This window comes from Aythya marila, assembly GCF_965140915.1.
Source record: "Aythya marila genome assembly, chromosome: 7".
In the NCBI taxonomy this organism is placed as follows: Eukaryota; Metazoa; Chordata; class Aves; order Anseriformes; family Anatidae; genus Aythya; species Aythya marila.
In genome coordinates, this window is record NC_139048.1 from 6,726,095 (window position 1) to 6,742,880 (window position 16,786).

Genomic DNA, 16,786 nt, shown 5'->3' on the forward strand with positions numbered 1-16,786 from the left:
CAAAACCATATGAGAAAAAGAAGCAATGGTTCTTCTGATAGAAACCATAGGGGAGAAGAAGAAATTAGAGGGTGTATGGAGGATGTTGTCCTACAGGACATTGGAAGGTGAGAGCAAGAAGTATGAATGTGATTCAGGAGGCAATAGGGCTTCCTTTGAAGTTGAGAAAATTTGCCAGACTTTGTACAAGGTCTGTTTAAATAAAGACTGTCTGCAAGACTGGATGTAATATTTGGTTATTAAATAAAAGGGCATCTGCTCTCATAAAAGCCACCCTGTTTTGTTCGTGTATGTTATTGGCTATTTTCCTACTTTGTTCAGGCTTTCTATAGAATAAGCTTATGGCAGCCTGACAAATGGAGCATTTATTGTGGCTAAAAGTACTGTAAACAAAACCAAAATAGCAAGTTTTATTGGCTTTTATAATACATTACAATTTTTAAAATTGGCAGTGGTATAGTGGAATTTAGTATTTTAAGATCAAAATGTTATCTGAAAACAGTGGACTTCATTTTCCAATTCTTTTTTCTATTATGTTCAGCACTGTTTTTCTATTTGTTGCTCACGCCCATGTGTTGTAGAAACAGATTCTAATAAGAAACATTTACAGACTCGGTTGCTTATTCACGTGCAGCTCCACACAAATGCGTTGCTTGCATTTGTTCTCATCTGTTTAAAAAAATAATTATTTGCCTTTGAATTTGAAGAAAATCATCGAGTCTGCTTCTCATATTGTCCTGTTACGAGCTGAAGCATATGGAACCTTCATTGTAAGTTAATCGAGATAAACTCTCCAAGGTAACAAAAAAACCCTCCTTGAAATGCCTATAAAAATTAAATATATGTGTTTTATACACAGACCTGATCTAGCAATCATTCTTCAAATAGAAATTCCACTGAAGTCCAGAGGAATTTAGCTAGAGTAAAAAGTTTATGATCAAATTCTATTGGAATCAGAAGTAGCGTTGAGCCTGGTCCCACCAGGTACAAGGTCCAGTGCCTCATGCACCTCTATCTCACCAGGGTAAGGAGAGTTTCTTTGTTTTCTCAGCTGAACTTAGTTTTGGTGTAAAGTTCTTCAAAGTCTGCTTTGAAAACAAATGTACGAACCGCAGATGTCGGTGTATGAGCTGTGTACCGAAATGCTCTCCTTCAGACCTGGTGAATGTCAAAACAGTATGTGTGGGTATGCCATTAGTGGGGAGTGCTGATAGCAACATGGAGTAGTTGTTAGTTCATGATAAGAATGTCAATAATTGGGTTAAATTCAGTTTTAAATGAAAAGTTTTTCTTCAACACACCAAAAGCTGAAGAATTTATATCTTGATACTGCTCTAAAACAAGTTAGCATGTGTCGTATGTGTTTAAAGTTTCGGTTATTTCTAACTAGAAACATGAAAATCTTATCAGAGACATGATGTTTGAGAGATAAGAGTTAAGGGAAAGGGAAAATGTTTCTTTACTGTCTAGCGTGAACTAATAAATTTGAATGTCAAAAAGTATAAGCCTTATATATATTTATATTTGTTTACTATATAAGCAATCATGGACAGGGCTTTCTCTTTTTCTTTTCTTTTTGTCTTTTCACACAGACAAAATCTGTAGAAATTTATAAGCAAGGGCTTTGCTTGCCTGTTACATGTATTTTAATTGCTCTTTTTTATATAAAAAAAGAACGTATATAAAAAAAAAGAACGTATGAACATAATTTCTTTTAAAGAGTTTTAAAGCCTATCTTGTCTTCCAGTTTTTGTGATGTTATGCATCATAAAAAAGAGAGTTACTCTTGTTTCTGCTGTGTATGTTTTCTTTAGAGACTGTAGATGAATTAAAGAGTTTCTGGAATCAGTTACCAAGAAGTGAAATTTTATTAACTAAAAGGAAAAACAATCCATCTTTTTTAGACACTTAACATATTTCAGTTTTTGCATTTCGTTTAAAATACATAAGCAAAGTTATCTCACAGCAGAAGGAAAACTTTTAGGAAGCAAGTTTAATAATCCTGCATTAATTGTCCTTCTTTTTGAACTTGTGGATCTGCTGGTCTGGGTTCGTGTTGTCCAGTGTCAGGACAGAGGTGGTCTGATATTTCTTAATTATTCTGTTTTACTGTGGTATATAAAACATTTTGGATGTCGCAAGGCAACAGTAAAGTCCATAATGCACTTTACCCTTTCATTATTTCTTTGGAAGGTCACTTTTGAAAGTATTTTCTCATCTCAAAAAAAATAGTATCTCTTCCTGAAAACGTTATTTCAGCTGTCACCTTTAAAAATATTTATGAAATCTGAAAGGAAATTGAGGGCTATTTTTCTCCTTTTCTGACCTTGTTTTGTGTGTTTGGCAGTGTTGAATAATGCATGTGTAACTGCATAATCAATTTTGCATCTGTGTTGATAGGCAATTTCATTTCTTAGTCTCCGGTTCAAAAGTTACTTGATCATGACGATGTATTGTTGTGCTGGGATGCGTGTATTGCTCCTAGCAATGCATTACTACACGGGACGGTCTTACACTAACTGTAGTGTTGCTACTACTCCTGTGTTTAGCTGAGCTTTGTCCTGGTCTAACTTGTGTAAGCACTGAGCTAAAATACATTTATTGTTACAGAATTTTGAAATTAGTAATTCCATAAATAGCGAGGGATTTGCACACTTTTTTGGGACTTTTGGTTTAGTTTCATCTCTAGACAGGTGGAAGAGCTTGTCCTTTAGGGGATTTGTCCTCTCCTCCCCAGACTTTTCAGGGAGGTTGAGAAGTGGTGTACTTCTTTTCCTTCATGGTACCAAGCAAATAAGCCACTGAGTACTTTAATACTTAGAAAAAGCTTCAAGTGGAGGTTTGAGACATGGTTCCAAAGCTTGTGGAAATAGTCCTAAAGCTAATCCTATTGGTGACCCCCCAGAAATGGGGCAGGTGTTAGATACCCCTACATGCTCGCTGTTCTGCCACTGCTGCGTGTGGAGATGCTGTCGCCAGGGGTTCCAGTTGCAAAACCAAAATGATAATTGACTGTAAAATCATTCGAAGGTCTCAGATATTTCCTTGGTAGTGCAATTGATATGAATCATTACCAGTGGTTAGAAGGAAGGGAGAGAGGAAGAACATAATCTACCACATAACCTAGGCAAAAGCAAATGAGAATAGGTTAATGAATGAAATAGTTGGCATGTAGTAAACATTTGGCTAATGCATCTCAGGTAAATAAAGACTACTTGAAGAATACCAGGGCTCCTTAAATAGCACGATAATATTTATTTGTGTCTATAATTAATGAGGTACAAATTATCTGTAAGTAGATGTGAGCCCATTAGGTCTGGTGAAGTTTAGTAAGCTTCCACTGAACTGACTTTGGTTCTTGCAACAAATGAATAGTGCAAAGAGCTTCATGCCTCTTTAGTTATTAAATGTTTCCTCTTTCAAAACCAAATATGGACTAAAAAGCTTTTCAATATTTTGATTTTTGGTATGGAATTTGGTTTTCCTATTTTTAACTGTACTATCCAGACATTAACCAACTAACTAGAATTGAATGACTAGCCTCCAGAAAACACAGCTTAACTTGTTCTTTTTCTCCTTTAAGGTGGTTTCACCTAGAGTCCAGACAAGGAAAAAGAACTAAAGACAGAGGTGAAATAAAGGTCAATATTCAGTTCATGAGGAATAACATGACAGCAAGTATGTTTGATTTGTCAATGAAGGACAAAACCAAATCCCCTTTTGCTAAACTAAAAGACAAAATGAAGGGTCGAAAAAATGATGGGACGTTTTCGGATACATCCTCTGCCATCATTCCAAGCACTCACATACCAGATGCAAACATAGAGATATGTAGTGGAGAAGTACAAATGAAATCAAAACCAAAAAAACCTTTCCTTTTGGGACCTCAGCGGCTATCTTCAGCTCATTCGATGTCAGATTTAACAGGATCACACGTCTCCTCAGAAAAACTAAAATCCAGCACAGTCGGCTACTCTCATCTCTTCAGGCGCCAGCTAGAATCTTTTGGTTCGGTTGATGAAGGAGGTAAGTAAAACTCATGCTACTTAATCTTGACAGTTATAATCACAAGTCACTGCTACTATTCAGAAGTCTGTTTCTTTAGTTTATGATGCTATTCCAAGGCTAAATAGTTAATAATATATATATTTTTTCACTTTTGTTAGTTGGTGGTTACTTATAAATGCTGTTTCTGAGCATAAGGAATAACTTATAAGCCACAGTGTATGATAATTTATCATTTTTCATCTTATGTCCTCATTTAAGAGTATGTTGTAATGAAACATTGCATTCAAGAAAGAACTCTAGGCAAAATAATGTCTTCTGAAAAATGAATGTGTCTTTAAAAAGTTTAAAAACTATCACCAAAGTTTTAAACCTGATTTATACGAAGAACTGAAAGTATTTTGCATTGTGCAAAGTTATTATGCAATAGACTACTGCTGTTTTCTGGAATGCCACGCTAGCCGCAGCTGTATTGTTTGTACAACCTAATTTTCACACAGAAAATAAAATTCTGTAGTATCTATTGCTTCCTTAAACGTTTCTGAACCACCATGTCGAGGCCACAGCTGTTCATTTTTAAAAATACATTAATTATTCAAGCATGTTTTGAACTAAGACTCAATTGGTAACCTAGAACTGAGTTAGAGTGGGTTCTCTGCATGTTGTAAGGTGTGCTGTACTATCTCATTGATAATGTACTAATAACAGATTGTTTGTAGGGAGTGTAAAGTCTCCACATAGAAGGACGTTAAGTGTCGATACTTCTAAAATGAACCAGCTTGACAGCACAGTTGATGAAGCTGCACTTGAAGCACAAAATGACCCATTTACCAATGTGAGTGCTTCGCTACCCCAGAAATTTGCTACACTGCCACGACAGAAGAATCCATTTGAAGAAAGCCCAGCAGCATGGGATCAAAACATAAGTCTGTTTTCGAAACCTGTTGAAATAAAAAAAGAAATGAGAAAAGAGAAAAGAGAGAAAGTTAGTCTTTTTGAAAGAGTGACTGGAAAAAAAGACAGCAGGAGGTCAGATAAATTTAGCAATGGGGGATCAGAGAGTTCTACGGACTTGAAATCACCCAGTGCATTTGGGGAGACTCATCAGGAGAGTTTTGATTATGAGTCGACTAATCCGTTTATGACAAACTTCAAGCCTACAAGCATGTTGCCATCTTCAAGGTAGGTTTCTACTGTACTTTGATCCGATATGTTGAATATGCTATATAATTGAAAATGCGAAGTGTTGAGAAACACAATCTTTGTGCTTTATATACATTTATATCATTGCTTATCTGCTCCTAAGTAAAAGTTAGCAACTTCTAATACCGTTTTATTTCATTTAGAAGTTATATTTATATTGCTAATATGAACTCTGACTGTTCTAGGTTACTTGTGTTTGTGGAAAACCTTGCTCATGCTTCAAAATGGGTTCTTCCTGAGAGTCTTCTGCTTTCATTGAACATTCATCACTATTACAATGCTTTAAGTCTAGGGAAAGGTTTAAGTCTAAGGGAAAAGTGAAACAGAATAAACACGTGATGAAGAAAATTTGAGTGATGATAACAAATGCTCTTCTTCTTACCACTTGGGAAAGAAGTGGGTTTAGATTCTGTGTGAAACCTCAAGAGCTGAAGACCATTCTGTTTCTAAATGGGAGCATCTGCATGGGCACTATCATGCTTGAAATCATTTGGCTCACTGTAGCTTTCCTGAGTTCATGTGTATTCAAGGCCTTATACGAGACAGCAGTTTATATGCTAAGCAAAGTGAATTGAGTTACAGGGGGTGATAAGAAACTTTGATTTAAATAATCCGTTCTAATCTTTGTTTGCTTATCAACAGTTTACTTGTTTTCCTTAAATTAAAAAAAAAGTGTATCCAAAATTTCATTTCCCTTCTGGCTTTTGTTTACCAATGAGAAAGATAGTCTTATATATACATATATGTATATGCATACATACATACACACTGCGTATGCTGAGTCCAATATATACGTTTAAACAGTTAAATAATTAACTCATTCTTCATTAATTTGTTCTTTAAGATTATAGAACAAATCAGTCTTACTGTATCCCAACTCAATTTTATTCATAGGTTTGAATGTATGCACTCCTGTTTTAAACTTATAATCATTTTTCTCAATAAAACTAATCTTGGATGTGAATTAGATAAACTGAAATGGAACAACTGTAGAAAAGATTCAGTTGCTAGAAGCGCATATGGACTTCAGTGAGTTATTGCTTCCCACAAGACAAGTCAGTGCAACTGTCTTAAATAACAAGTTTACAGCCAGAGTATTAGAATATTATTTATTTAATAAAGATTAGAGTAAGGTTAGGATGTAGCTTGGTTTGTCAGAAGTTAAACTTTCATTTAAATAAGCTCCTTTAAGGAGGAGTAATTTAAATAACAATTAAAATTACATAGCATTTAATTTTTTTTTAAAATGAAAATTTCTATTGAGGCAGATGCTAGATATAAGTAGTGAAATCTTCTGAAGTTCTTGAATGCAACAGATCTTGATAAATATAAATCATAAACAGTAATCATGATGGACTGTTTTTCTTTGTTTGTAATTAAAAAGCTCATCACAGTGCCCCTTCAGAAGGACTCTAGTCATTTATTCCCCCTTTTTGTATGAGACTCTTTTACTAGTTCTTGACTTTTATGTAAACATATCTATTTGTCTTATCAAAAGTTTATTTTGTTATTTTCAAAAAGCCAAAAATAGTAAACATTCTGACCTTATGGATAAGACAGCTACTATGGAATAATATCTATCATGCAATAATTTGTTAGAAGCTCTCTGTGTTTGCATGCACCACTATTATGGTCTATGAGAATCTTTTACAATAAGTTCACTTTCTTTCATATGCATCTTGTACAATGATTTTCTTTTGAAGTAGAAACTAATATAAAATGTGCATATTTAATAAGTTTACAGTTTAAGTTTACCTTTTATCTGGGGAGGATTTGCTGAATAGAATCCATTTTTAATTTTTAGAATTAGTAATACTGTGAAGAAAGAACTGTATAAATCTGTGGGCACGAAATAATTGAGGTTGAGTAACAAACTCAGTATGCAGAAAGCATACACAGGCAACTTAGATTTTGAGTTGTTTTTTTGTTTACTCAGTATGCTATTAATCTCTTTTGGATGGATAGCATCTTTGCAAGTAAGACAGGCATTATCTGTTTAGTAAGCTATGTCCAAAATCAGTGTTCTGGTGTGGATGAGGAGTTTGCTTTGCAGTTGGATCTCCCATTTATCCCCACCTAGCTGTGCCTTGCTTTGAATGATGGAGTGTTCATGGATTCCTGCCTGATGAAACTCACGGGAAGATGTGCATTACAGCCATGGGTCCAGGATGGAGCTGGTGCAAACAGGAAGAAAAGAAAACAAAGGAACACAGAACCAAGCCACATAATCACAAAATGCCTTCCCCCACCCCAAAAAAACAGAAACCACCAAGCGAACCAACCAACCTCGGCCTGGAACCTGCATAAATTAAAAACCTTTGCCAACATATTTATACCTTAAGTCAGCTATGGGGCCACAAGAAGGTTTTTTCTTTCTCCTCTGTCATGTAGTTAACAAGATCTCAGGGGGGTTGTACAACCTCATGAGTGTAATCCAGTCTTTAGGATCTGTCACTATATGTTTACCTTACACTGAAGAGGGTCTCAGTCTGGGGATACCTCTATACATCTGTGCCTCTTTATACTCTTACCTTCTCTTTTGTTTGCATTTAGATTCAGTGATTCATCTCTCCCTGATCCTTTAGTCTTTTTTCACATTCTTGCCTCCCTTGATAGCTGTGATCTATAACATAATCTACATGTTAGCATTACTTGTCTCTTTGTAATCATAAACGTTTCATCAGTCATCACTTTTATAAAAGATAATATGTTTACCTTCTTAATCATCGTCGTTAGAGGCTCCTACTGCCACTTGTTCGTTTCAGGTTTATTTGCTATTTTATTTTTAGCATTATCAGTTTGCTTACCTGCTTTAAGAGCAACTGACATTTGGTTTTGCCTTGCCTATTAACCTCTAATGAGCAAGGTGACAAATTTTAGGTTAGAATCCAGTGGATCTACAAGACTTGCCATGGCACTTGGGGACATGTATCTATGTTTAAATGTTCAGGTCGCTGTATTACTGACAGTGCCGAAGTTCTAGATTTGCCATCACAGCTTTGGGCAGAAAAGCATAACCTAGAAATTGACTGCGACAGTCACACGTCATGCTGATGTGGTGGTTGTGGGTGGCTCATGAAATATTTGAAGGATATTTTGATATTATCTGCTTTCTCCTGTCATTCTCTTTAGTTCTTCCAGCTTGCATTAGTGTATAACAAAGCAGACTGCTAGTCTCACATCGTTACTCCTGAAGTCAGTGAATTGTCCTATGATGTGAAAGTGTGCAGAACCTGGCTTCCAGTTTGTTGTTTGAATGTCTTCTTCAACAGACATAACAGAAAAAAAATATGTCCTGCTTAGATACAAAATGTAAAACACATACTTCGGAACAAGTAGGGGAAAATTATTTAACTTCTGACATTATCAGGTTTGGTAATCGTGTACCTAGAGCAAAAAGCTGAAATAGTGTCCTCAGTGCATGGCTAGCAGAACGGGCTGTGTGTCTGCTCTGATAACTTCTCCAGGTCAGAATTTTATATCTCAAGGCAAAGACCACTTTGTCTGTAACAGAAATTATGATTGTTATGACCCAAATATTACCAATTCCCAGATATGACCCAAACATTACCATATTATCAAGTGTCATATCCACACTTCACAAAGTGTATGGTTAATGTTCCTTGGCCAGTGATTTTAATTGATTTAAAAAAATGGGTTCAGTTCATGATAATATACTCCGTATTGCTTTTCTTAAGGTGTTTGGAATATCTTCAAACTCTTTTCCATGTAAAAGGGAGCATGAAATGATTTTGGTTTCATGCAGAAGTGAACAGGCTTAGAGAGTCAGTGCACTGGCTCTATTCCTTCATTGTTTCAGGTCTGAAAAAGGGTGACAGATACTCCATGGGCCTAATCCTAGGTCTTTAAAGTTAATGGGGTCAGGCCTCAAGTCCATCCTAATTATTTTGGTTTGGTAGCCTTGACTAGACAACAATGATCTGTGCAACAGCAGCTCGTAACAGCAGTGCTGGCTAGGGGCTGGGGGAGTTGCTGAGCAGTGCCTTCCCCAACCAGTTATTTAGTGTTAACTGGCTGCATTCATCTCTGTCATTAATTCCTGTTATTTACTAATTAAAAGAGTGAAGATAAATACATTTTCCAGGTGTGTCTTAGCTGCTGATACAGAAAATGTAGACATGGCTGGTTCAACAACAGTTGCAGGATATATATATATATTTTTTTTTTTTCCTAAAAGCAAAAAGTGTACCAGGATTATTTAAAGTTATGATTTATTGTTATTACTATTATTTATTGTTATTTCAAGAAGGACTAAGAAGTATTTTGAAAAAGCAAAATAAAACCTTTTTTTTTTTTTTTTTGTTTTGTTTTGTTTTGTAAAACACTAGTTGTCAGGAAATCACAAAATAAGGACCCCTACTTTCTGTTAATCTGAGCTCTGGCAAAGGCTTTTCTTGTGGTTTTTGAGAAAATGACTTAGTCTTCTTTCTGCATTCTCTATTAAGTGGGGCTTTGTTACCTCTTCCAAATGCTGCATGGATCCATTAGTATTTGTTAGGGTTGGTAGTGTCACATTTATTTTTTGTTGTCTGGTGTAAGTGGAATGTAGATATTTATGAGCTGTTTTCCTGACAATTTCAAAATGCTGCAGTCTCCTAGTGAAAGCAGAAATGCCTTTTGTAAGGGCATTTTTACAAAATTCATTAGTTCCAAACCACTTATATAGCTGATGAAGCATGCAACATGTTCTAGTATTTTTTGTTAGCATTTACCAGTAATAGATTTGTCTTCGTATTTCTTCATCCACTGCTTTGAAGGGTTCACCTATTATAATCTTTCAATGCATTCATTCTTAACAATTACTTCTGTTGTTGTGGCTCTCAAGAGGTTAATTTGCAGTCAGTAGCCACGTGGATTTTGTATTGAACACAGTTAAAGAAATTGACAGTAATCCCTGAAAACAAAGATTTTTTATTGTGCGGTGACCAAACCTTATGCATCATTTCTCTGAAATTGTTTGTGTTTAGGAAAATACACTACAGTAGGCTAATAAAACGATGTGAAAATTTCTCAATTTACACCACTTGACAAGTGCTAAGAGAAAAGCATCTTTAATTTTAATGTGTTATTAGGACCTTTTTAGAGAGATTGTACAAGTTATTAACAAGGTCCTCTGAGACAGGAGACGGGTAATTAACAAGACCTACAGAAAGAGAGTTTAGGTAATTAACAAGATCTTAGGCAATGGACACAGGGAAACAAATAGTCCAATATTTAAAGCTGACAGGTTGTTACTAGTCTGATCAAATTCCACATCTCAGAAACTGGGTTGATAGCTGTGAGCCTTCTAAGAAACATTGTATGTAGTGTGTGTATGTATATTTATATGTAAAATATATGTTTGTGTGTGATATATGTATAGGGTTCTCTACGTCTGGAACACAATATAAGTGTATGTATGTATACATACATGTATACACATATAGAGGTGCATTAACTGCAAACAATTTATAAAATAACACTTCCATAACCTAAATGTCGTTAAACTTTGACAAAATAAGATGAAGCTTATGCTGCATACTTATACTTTATCTGAAGTTCAAGCAGTAAATGTGCTATATTCTAAAAACTGTGGGAGATGCAAAGATGGAAAGGTGGAGAAGAAGCTTAACTTACATCTTACATAGTAGAAGGTATGAATAACACTCATATAAACATCAGCTATTGGTGAGTTGGAGCCTAAGGAACAGCTGATGATAAATTTTAGGAAATGTATGTGTGGTTGTTAGGAAATACTATGTGTGGTTGTTAACTAATTAGAGAGGCTATTGCAAAATCATGCGTTACTCTGACTTTCTAGGGCAGCTTATTGAGCCGGGTTAGTAGAGCAGGTGCCTGGCACCAGTCAACTGCACTTGTCAAGTAAAATATGTTAGCTCCAACCACAGTGAAGATAAGTTATTAGTGCAATAGCTTGAACATCAAAGATATATGACTGCTAAATGGTTTCAGCCTTGCCCACTTACGTGTGATGGGCATGGTTACTGGACACAGCTCCATGGAAATGGAACCCTAGAAACTGCCCGATCAGAGCAAATGGTTGTAATGTCTGTGTAGGCCCTTACAAAGCAGGTCACCCTTTTCCAGTGCACAATACATCTCACTTTTTTTTTTTTTTTTCCCTGTGCCCTGTTTAGAAAATTTGATATCTAATGAGTTCATAGCAGTGCTTGCTAGAGCAAGGCCTGTTCAGGCATTTTAGCATGCACTTCTCACTTAGTCAAAAAATGAAATCGGGTAAACTACACTATTTTCAGAATTTTGTTTCATCTGCTGGTGTTAGCATGTCATGTTTTAAGAACAGCATGCAACTGCATTGCTCTTCTTGATAGGAAAGTGTTGGTTTTTTTTTTCAGTTCTCTACTGAAGTTTGACTACGCGTATTTCTAGTCGTGTGATCATTGCTAGGTAGAATTTTGATTTTTATGGCAGTGCATTAATTATTTTCTAGACTGTTAAATTTGTTAATTCAGGATGGCAAAGCTGTCAGTAGCACATCCTTCAGTCAACAAAACAAATACATTGCAGGTATATGGGAGGTAAAAAGAATCTACAAAACCAGGAGAAGTCATGCAGGGAGTCTTGGTCCATCCTGCTAAGACGGTTAGTATCTGATTTAGAAAGATCACACCATGTGATGAGAGAATAATGAAATCTTTCCTAAAGCTGCCACAAATCAATGCTCACATTATTTGTGACATTACTAGGATGGGTTGGAGCAATTGATTCCTGGAGAGAGACTACCAACTATTTCTGCAATTAGAAATATTAGTACTTAGTATTACTCTGCTATAGACTCTTTACCAGCAATTACTTCATATTAGTTGCCTGGGTTAGGAACACTGTTTTAGGAGTTCTTCCTGCAGAATGACAATTATTATTTTTTAAGCTTTCATTAACTGTTGGTGCACATTAGGCCATGTGAAATCTTTTTTGAAAAGCTTTGATGCATATCACCTGTCCCAAGGGGGAATGCGCTGCCTGTTCTGTTTGCTTTTAAGTAATATTGAACACTTATATCCAGTTTCTTTATTAATAAAAGAATTTAAAAATAACTCTCAAATTTTCAATACAAAGTTTTACTTCAGGGTTATTGTTTGTTTGTTTTTTTTTGGTTGACTACAGATCCATGTAAGTAGGGTCTCCTAGTAGAGGTTTTTATTACAGAGGATCTTTAATGGTCTCTTGTGGATAAAAATTCATGAGTTTTTTAGCCATAGCACAGCTGCCTAATAAAAGCAGGAACATTTAAACGCTTAGAAATATTAACTTTTTTATATAAAACTGTTTGTTTTCAAAACTTGCATTAATATTTGGTTGAGTACACTGCTTAAGATCAATTTGGGTTTCGATACCTTGTAAGACCTGACTAATGAGTGAATTTACATGAGTAATGTGTCCAGCTCTGGGCAAATACAAGGTCCATTATTGAAAGATACCAACATGTTTGGAAGGAGAAAGCTACCCATCAGGTAGAGCTCACAAGTACAGCTCTGCATGCTTCCAGATCTCTCCATCTGTCTCCTCCAGCATCGGATGCTTCAAAACCAGCCACAGCCTGTTGTGGATCCCGATTCATGTCTGTTTTCTTAATGAAGTTGTTTATACATATGCATAAATTAGAGATCCGCCTTAACATTTTATATCTGCTTCTCAGATTTCTTACAGACACATGAATGACTACATCATGTAGTTGTGCTCTTGTATCTTTTACTTATTTAAATCATCAAAATACCACCAGCAAAACACTTTCAAAAATATGTTATTTCAGGCAAAACAATGCAATTTTCAAAGTGCTCAGGCTGTGTTATTTAAGGATTGTCATATCCTGAGTTACTGGTAGTCCTTACAAACAGTTTATTTAGTGCAGTTAGCAAAGAAAGTCAAATACTGTGCTTCACTTCTACCAACAGGTTCTTTACCATAGCTAGCCATACTATTTATTAATTTAGCATAACTCTCCCTTAATTTAGTATAACTCTCCTGTATGTAGCAATTACTTTTTGTTGAATTATTCAAGTTTTGTAACTGAAAGCTTCTGGTCTTCTATTTAGTTGCACTGTAGTGTTTTTACTGTGCTACATTTTATTTATATATATATATATATTATATATAAAGAGAGATACAAGAGAAAAGGTTGCTGCCTTGAAGTGCATTTTGTTTAGGACCTTTATCAAGGACTGCACTCTGAGCGTGTATCTTTGTTATCGTCATGGAGCCTTCTGCTATCAGAAGGGCTCCACAAAGTGCAGCAGTCTGCTCATGAACAGGTCATTTCCAAAGGAGTCTGTGTAAAGAATATGTAGATTGGGAACAAATGGTTTGCAATAGCAATGCATCTTGCATTCAAAGTTTGAGATTTTTGGTCCAGTTAACTCTTGGCATGAGTCTTCTTAGCAATATTAAGAAAATGGAGCGATAGGAACAAAAACTGATGTTCTTTGTGTGTCCTCCTGGGGTTACACAAACTCCAGAAGGCTTCAGAGCATGGCTCAACAGCAGGACAATTTATATAGCAAAGTGCCTTAAGTGATGTTCCCCAGAATCTGATTGGGAAAGAAATAGCAATGTGCTTGCTTAACTGCCAGACGTGACAGTCATTCCTTTTCAGAGTCTAAAGTGATGTCTGCATTGCCAGACACAGCAGGCTAATCCTATTCTATGGAAAACTCAGTTTCTGAATTTCATTAACTGTATCTGATTTTATTCATTTCTTTTGTTTTTCTAGTACACTGGTAATAACTTAAACTATATCTTAGTATTTTAAGTTGCTGGTATGTGTGTTGTGATAATCCAAAGAATAATAAGCAACAGGCCAAAGACTAAGTAAGTAGGAAGAATAATTTTTAGACTAACAGAATATGACCATGGTAGAGTTTTGCTAATTACCTGTACAGAGATGTTCTGAATTAAACAAAACTGAAAGCTCACATTGAACACATTGATACAATGGATATTTTACAAGATATGAAATACTTTCATATATAATACTTCAATACTTTGAGTATTAAATATTAATGTAAGTATCCTCATTTTAATTTCTAATAGTATACAAAGCAGTGATCATATAACTAATATGGATAACATATCCATATAACTAATATGGATAACATAAGTAAAAAGCTTTTGCTCCTTGGAAAAATATGATTTCCATACAGAATAATTTAGGAGTCTGATTCCCATTCATTATGTTGTCGGAGTAAATGGTTCAGGCACTAAAATGGTTATATCAGTTGTAGGAAAAAAAAAAATAAGCATGGTTTTAATTTCTAGATATTTAGAAGCTAAATATTTAAGCAGCCACTAGTCCTAATGTTTGAATTTTTAACTACCATTAAACTTCAGAAGACAAAATTTAAAACTCCAATTACAAACTTGAGCTTGTGATAAATCTTCAACTCGAGGTACATTTAATCTTACCAATAGATAACCCAGACAGCGCTATACCAGCACAGAGCTCAGGGAAGGCTCAGCAGTGGGCGGCCCCTCTTCTTGCAGTGCTTCACCTTGATCGTGCTGGAGGAGTGCCTCCTTCACACCGTTCCTGGAATGTTTCCACTGAAGTCCCTACCTAAACTGCAAATAATCAGCCAGGAATGCAACTATGAAACTGCCTCATAAAGGGGAGGTGTTAGGAAAGAAGCATGAGAGTTTCACGTGATTCTAACAAAATGCATTTAAGGAAAATAGCAAGAAAGTACAAATAATATGCTTGTTATGATTATGATGCAGTCATCCAAAACGTAGAATCAGACTTACGTATGTCTGTCACCATTATCATTTTATACCATATTTATTTCTCATCGTTTTTCTCCCCCCAGCAACATGGCAATAGGAAAGGATTCTCATCTCACATACCTAAACTGAAATCTAAGCTAATAAAACAGAAATTCTAGCAAGCTTTACTGTGCACTAAACATATAAAGACAAAGTTGTAGTAAAATAATCGGTATGATTTAATGCGGTGAAAATATCTGACATAAAGTAATTCTTAAGGCAAATAATTGAATTCCCAGATGAGTGAAATGGGGGCATAATGAATTTCTGTGCTAGATTGAATGAGACTATTGTACCGCTGGTGGCTAGAGGGGATGTGGAAGCTGGGTGGCGTGCTTGGTCAGTCCCCTTCTTGATCTTACTGCAGCTGATCTTGAACCTGTGCCTTCTTCCTCAGACCTGCCAATGTGATTTGCCTTCGTTTACTAGTTCCCACATTTCTTAAAGGTGATCAGACAGTGCAAGTTTATTAGCTGTAAGAGAGGATCTATGGACCTCCTGATACCAATCACTGTGGGACCTGACCTACAGCGGTGGAGAGGGAGGCTTCTCAGCCTGTCTGGATGAGCAGAAGAGGTAGAAGATGACTCCATTCCTTGAGATAATGAAGGAAACAGGAGCAAGGAGCAGTCAGGCCAGTTTGTGTAGGTTGGAAGGTACATGCAATAAGCAGGCATCAGAATCAGATGTAACACCTGGGAGGTACACACAGTCCTAATGGTGATGCATGAGCCCGAGAAACCCAGCCTGACTTCAGTTCTCAGGGGAGTTGGTGAAAAATCCGTTTATTAGAAAATAAACATCTTTTTACTTATAAACTGAGCATTGAGAAATTTACTTATAAACTGTATTGAGAAAGTAATTATTGTCATAATGTCATTTTTTAACAATCACTTTTTACAGTGAACTGCATTCTAAAAACAAAAAAGATTCTTTTTTCCCAAGCTTTTTGCTCCCAGACTTTTCCATAGCAGAAGTTCCCTGCAAATTTATCAAACCCTGGGGAAAAAAAAAAAAAAAAAAAAGAGTCAGGACTACAGCTTGCCTATGTGCTGAGATGGTAATGCAGTAAAAATGACACGATTTCATATTATTGCTTACATCAATACTTTTGGAATGCTCTTACGGACTTGAGAAAAGAGTTGCTTGAAGGATGCTTATGATCATTGTGCAATTCATGGGCTGTAGTCCTAGAGGTGTATGTTCTGTAATCTGTTATGAGCTATCAAGCGATCAAGTAAGATGATAACTGAAGGGGTGTGTATTATTGTGATGAAATTTAAATGCAAAAATAAATGCTCTCGTTAATTTCAGTGCACAATATCTGCAACTCCCCCAGCTGTATGCATTCATAATTTTGCAGTATGCTCTTTCAAGGTATTAAAAGGTTCTTGGACAGTGAATTATGGATGCAGCTGGGAGAGTCTGCAACTGCTCACGTTCACCTCGGGCTGGAAGAGCTGCCAGGAAACCCAGAGAGGCTCGGCGAGGCCATGGAGCTCCCAAGTCAGTTAGTTAGACAATCTGACTTGAAAATGTTAGATGCAATCTCGGCACCTGTTTCTTCCTGCTTCACTGAGAAGCAGTATATTTCCACATATCTCTCTAAAATATGAGTATTCATGGGATTTGGGTTTTATTGGTGAATATTGCATTTAATAGTTTTTCTTTTTTTTTTTTTTTCAGTGGTATTCAAATTACTTCACGTGAAATAGGCGGATGTACTCTTTTGTAATTGCAATGTCCACAATGTTAGAGAAACAAGATATGTTTTTAGTTC

The 16,786-nt window shown here is 35.9% G+C and overlaps 1 protein-coding gene across 1 annotated transcript in view; it reads left to right on the top strand.

Moving 5' to 3' along the window:
- The window catches only part of RAB11FIP2 (RAB11 family interacting protein 2), a 36,833-nt gene that overhangs the window by 8,468 nt on the left and 11,579 nt on the right, over nucleotides 1-16,786 (top strand). The window contains exons 2-3 of the mRNA XM_082764206.1: nucleotides 3,584-4,026; nucleotides 4,725-5,187. Of these exons, the coding sequence (XP_082620332.1) occupies nucleotides 3,584-4,026; nucleotides 4,725-5,187 (906 nt within the window). The remainder of the gene's footprint in view (nucleotides 1-3,583; nucleotides 4,027-4,724; nucleotides 5,188-16,786) is intronic.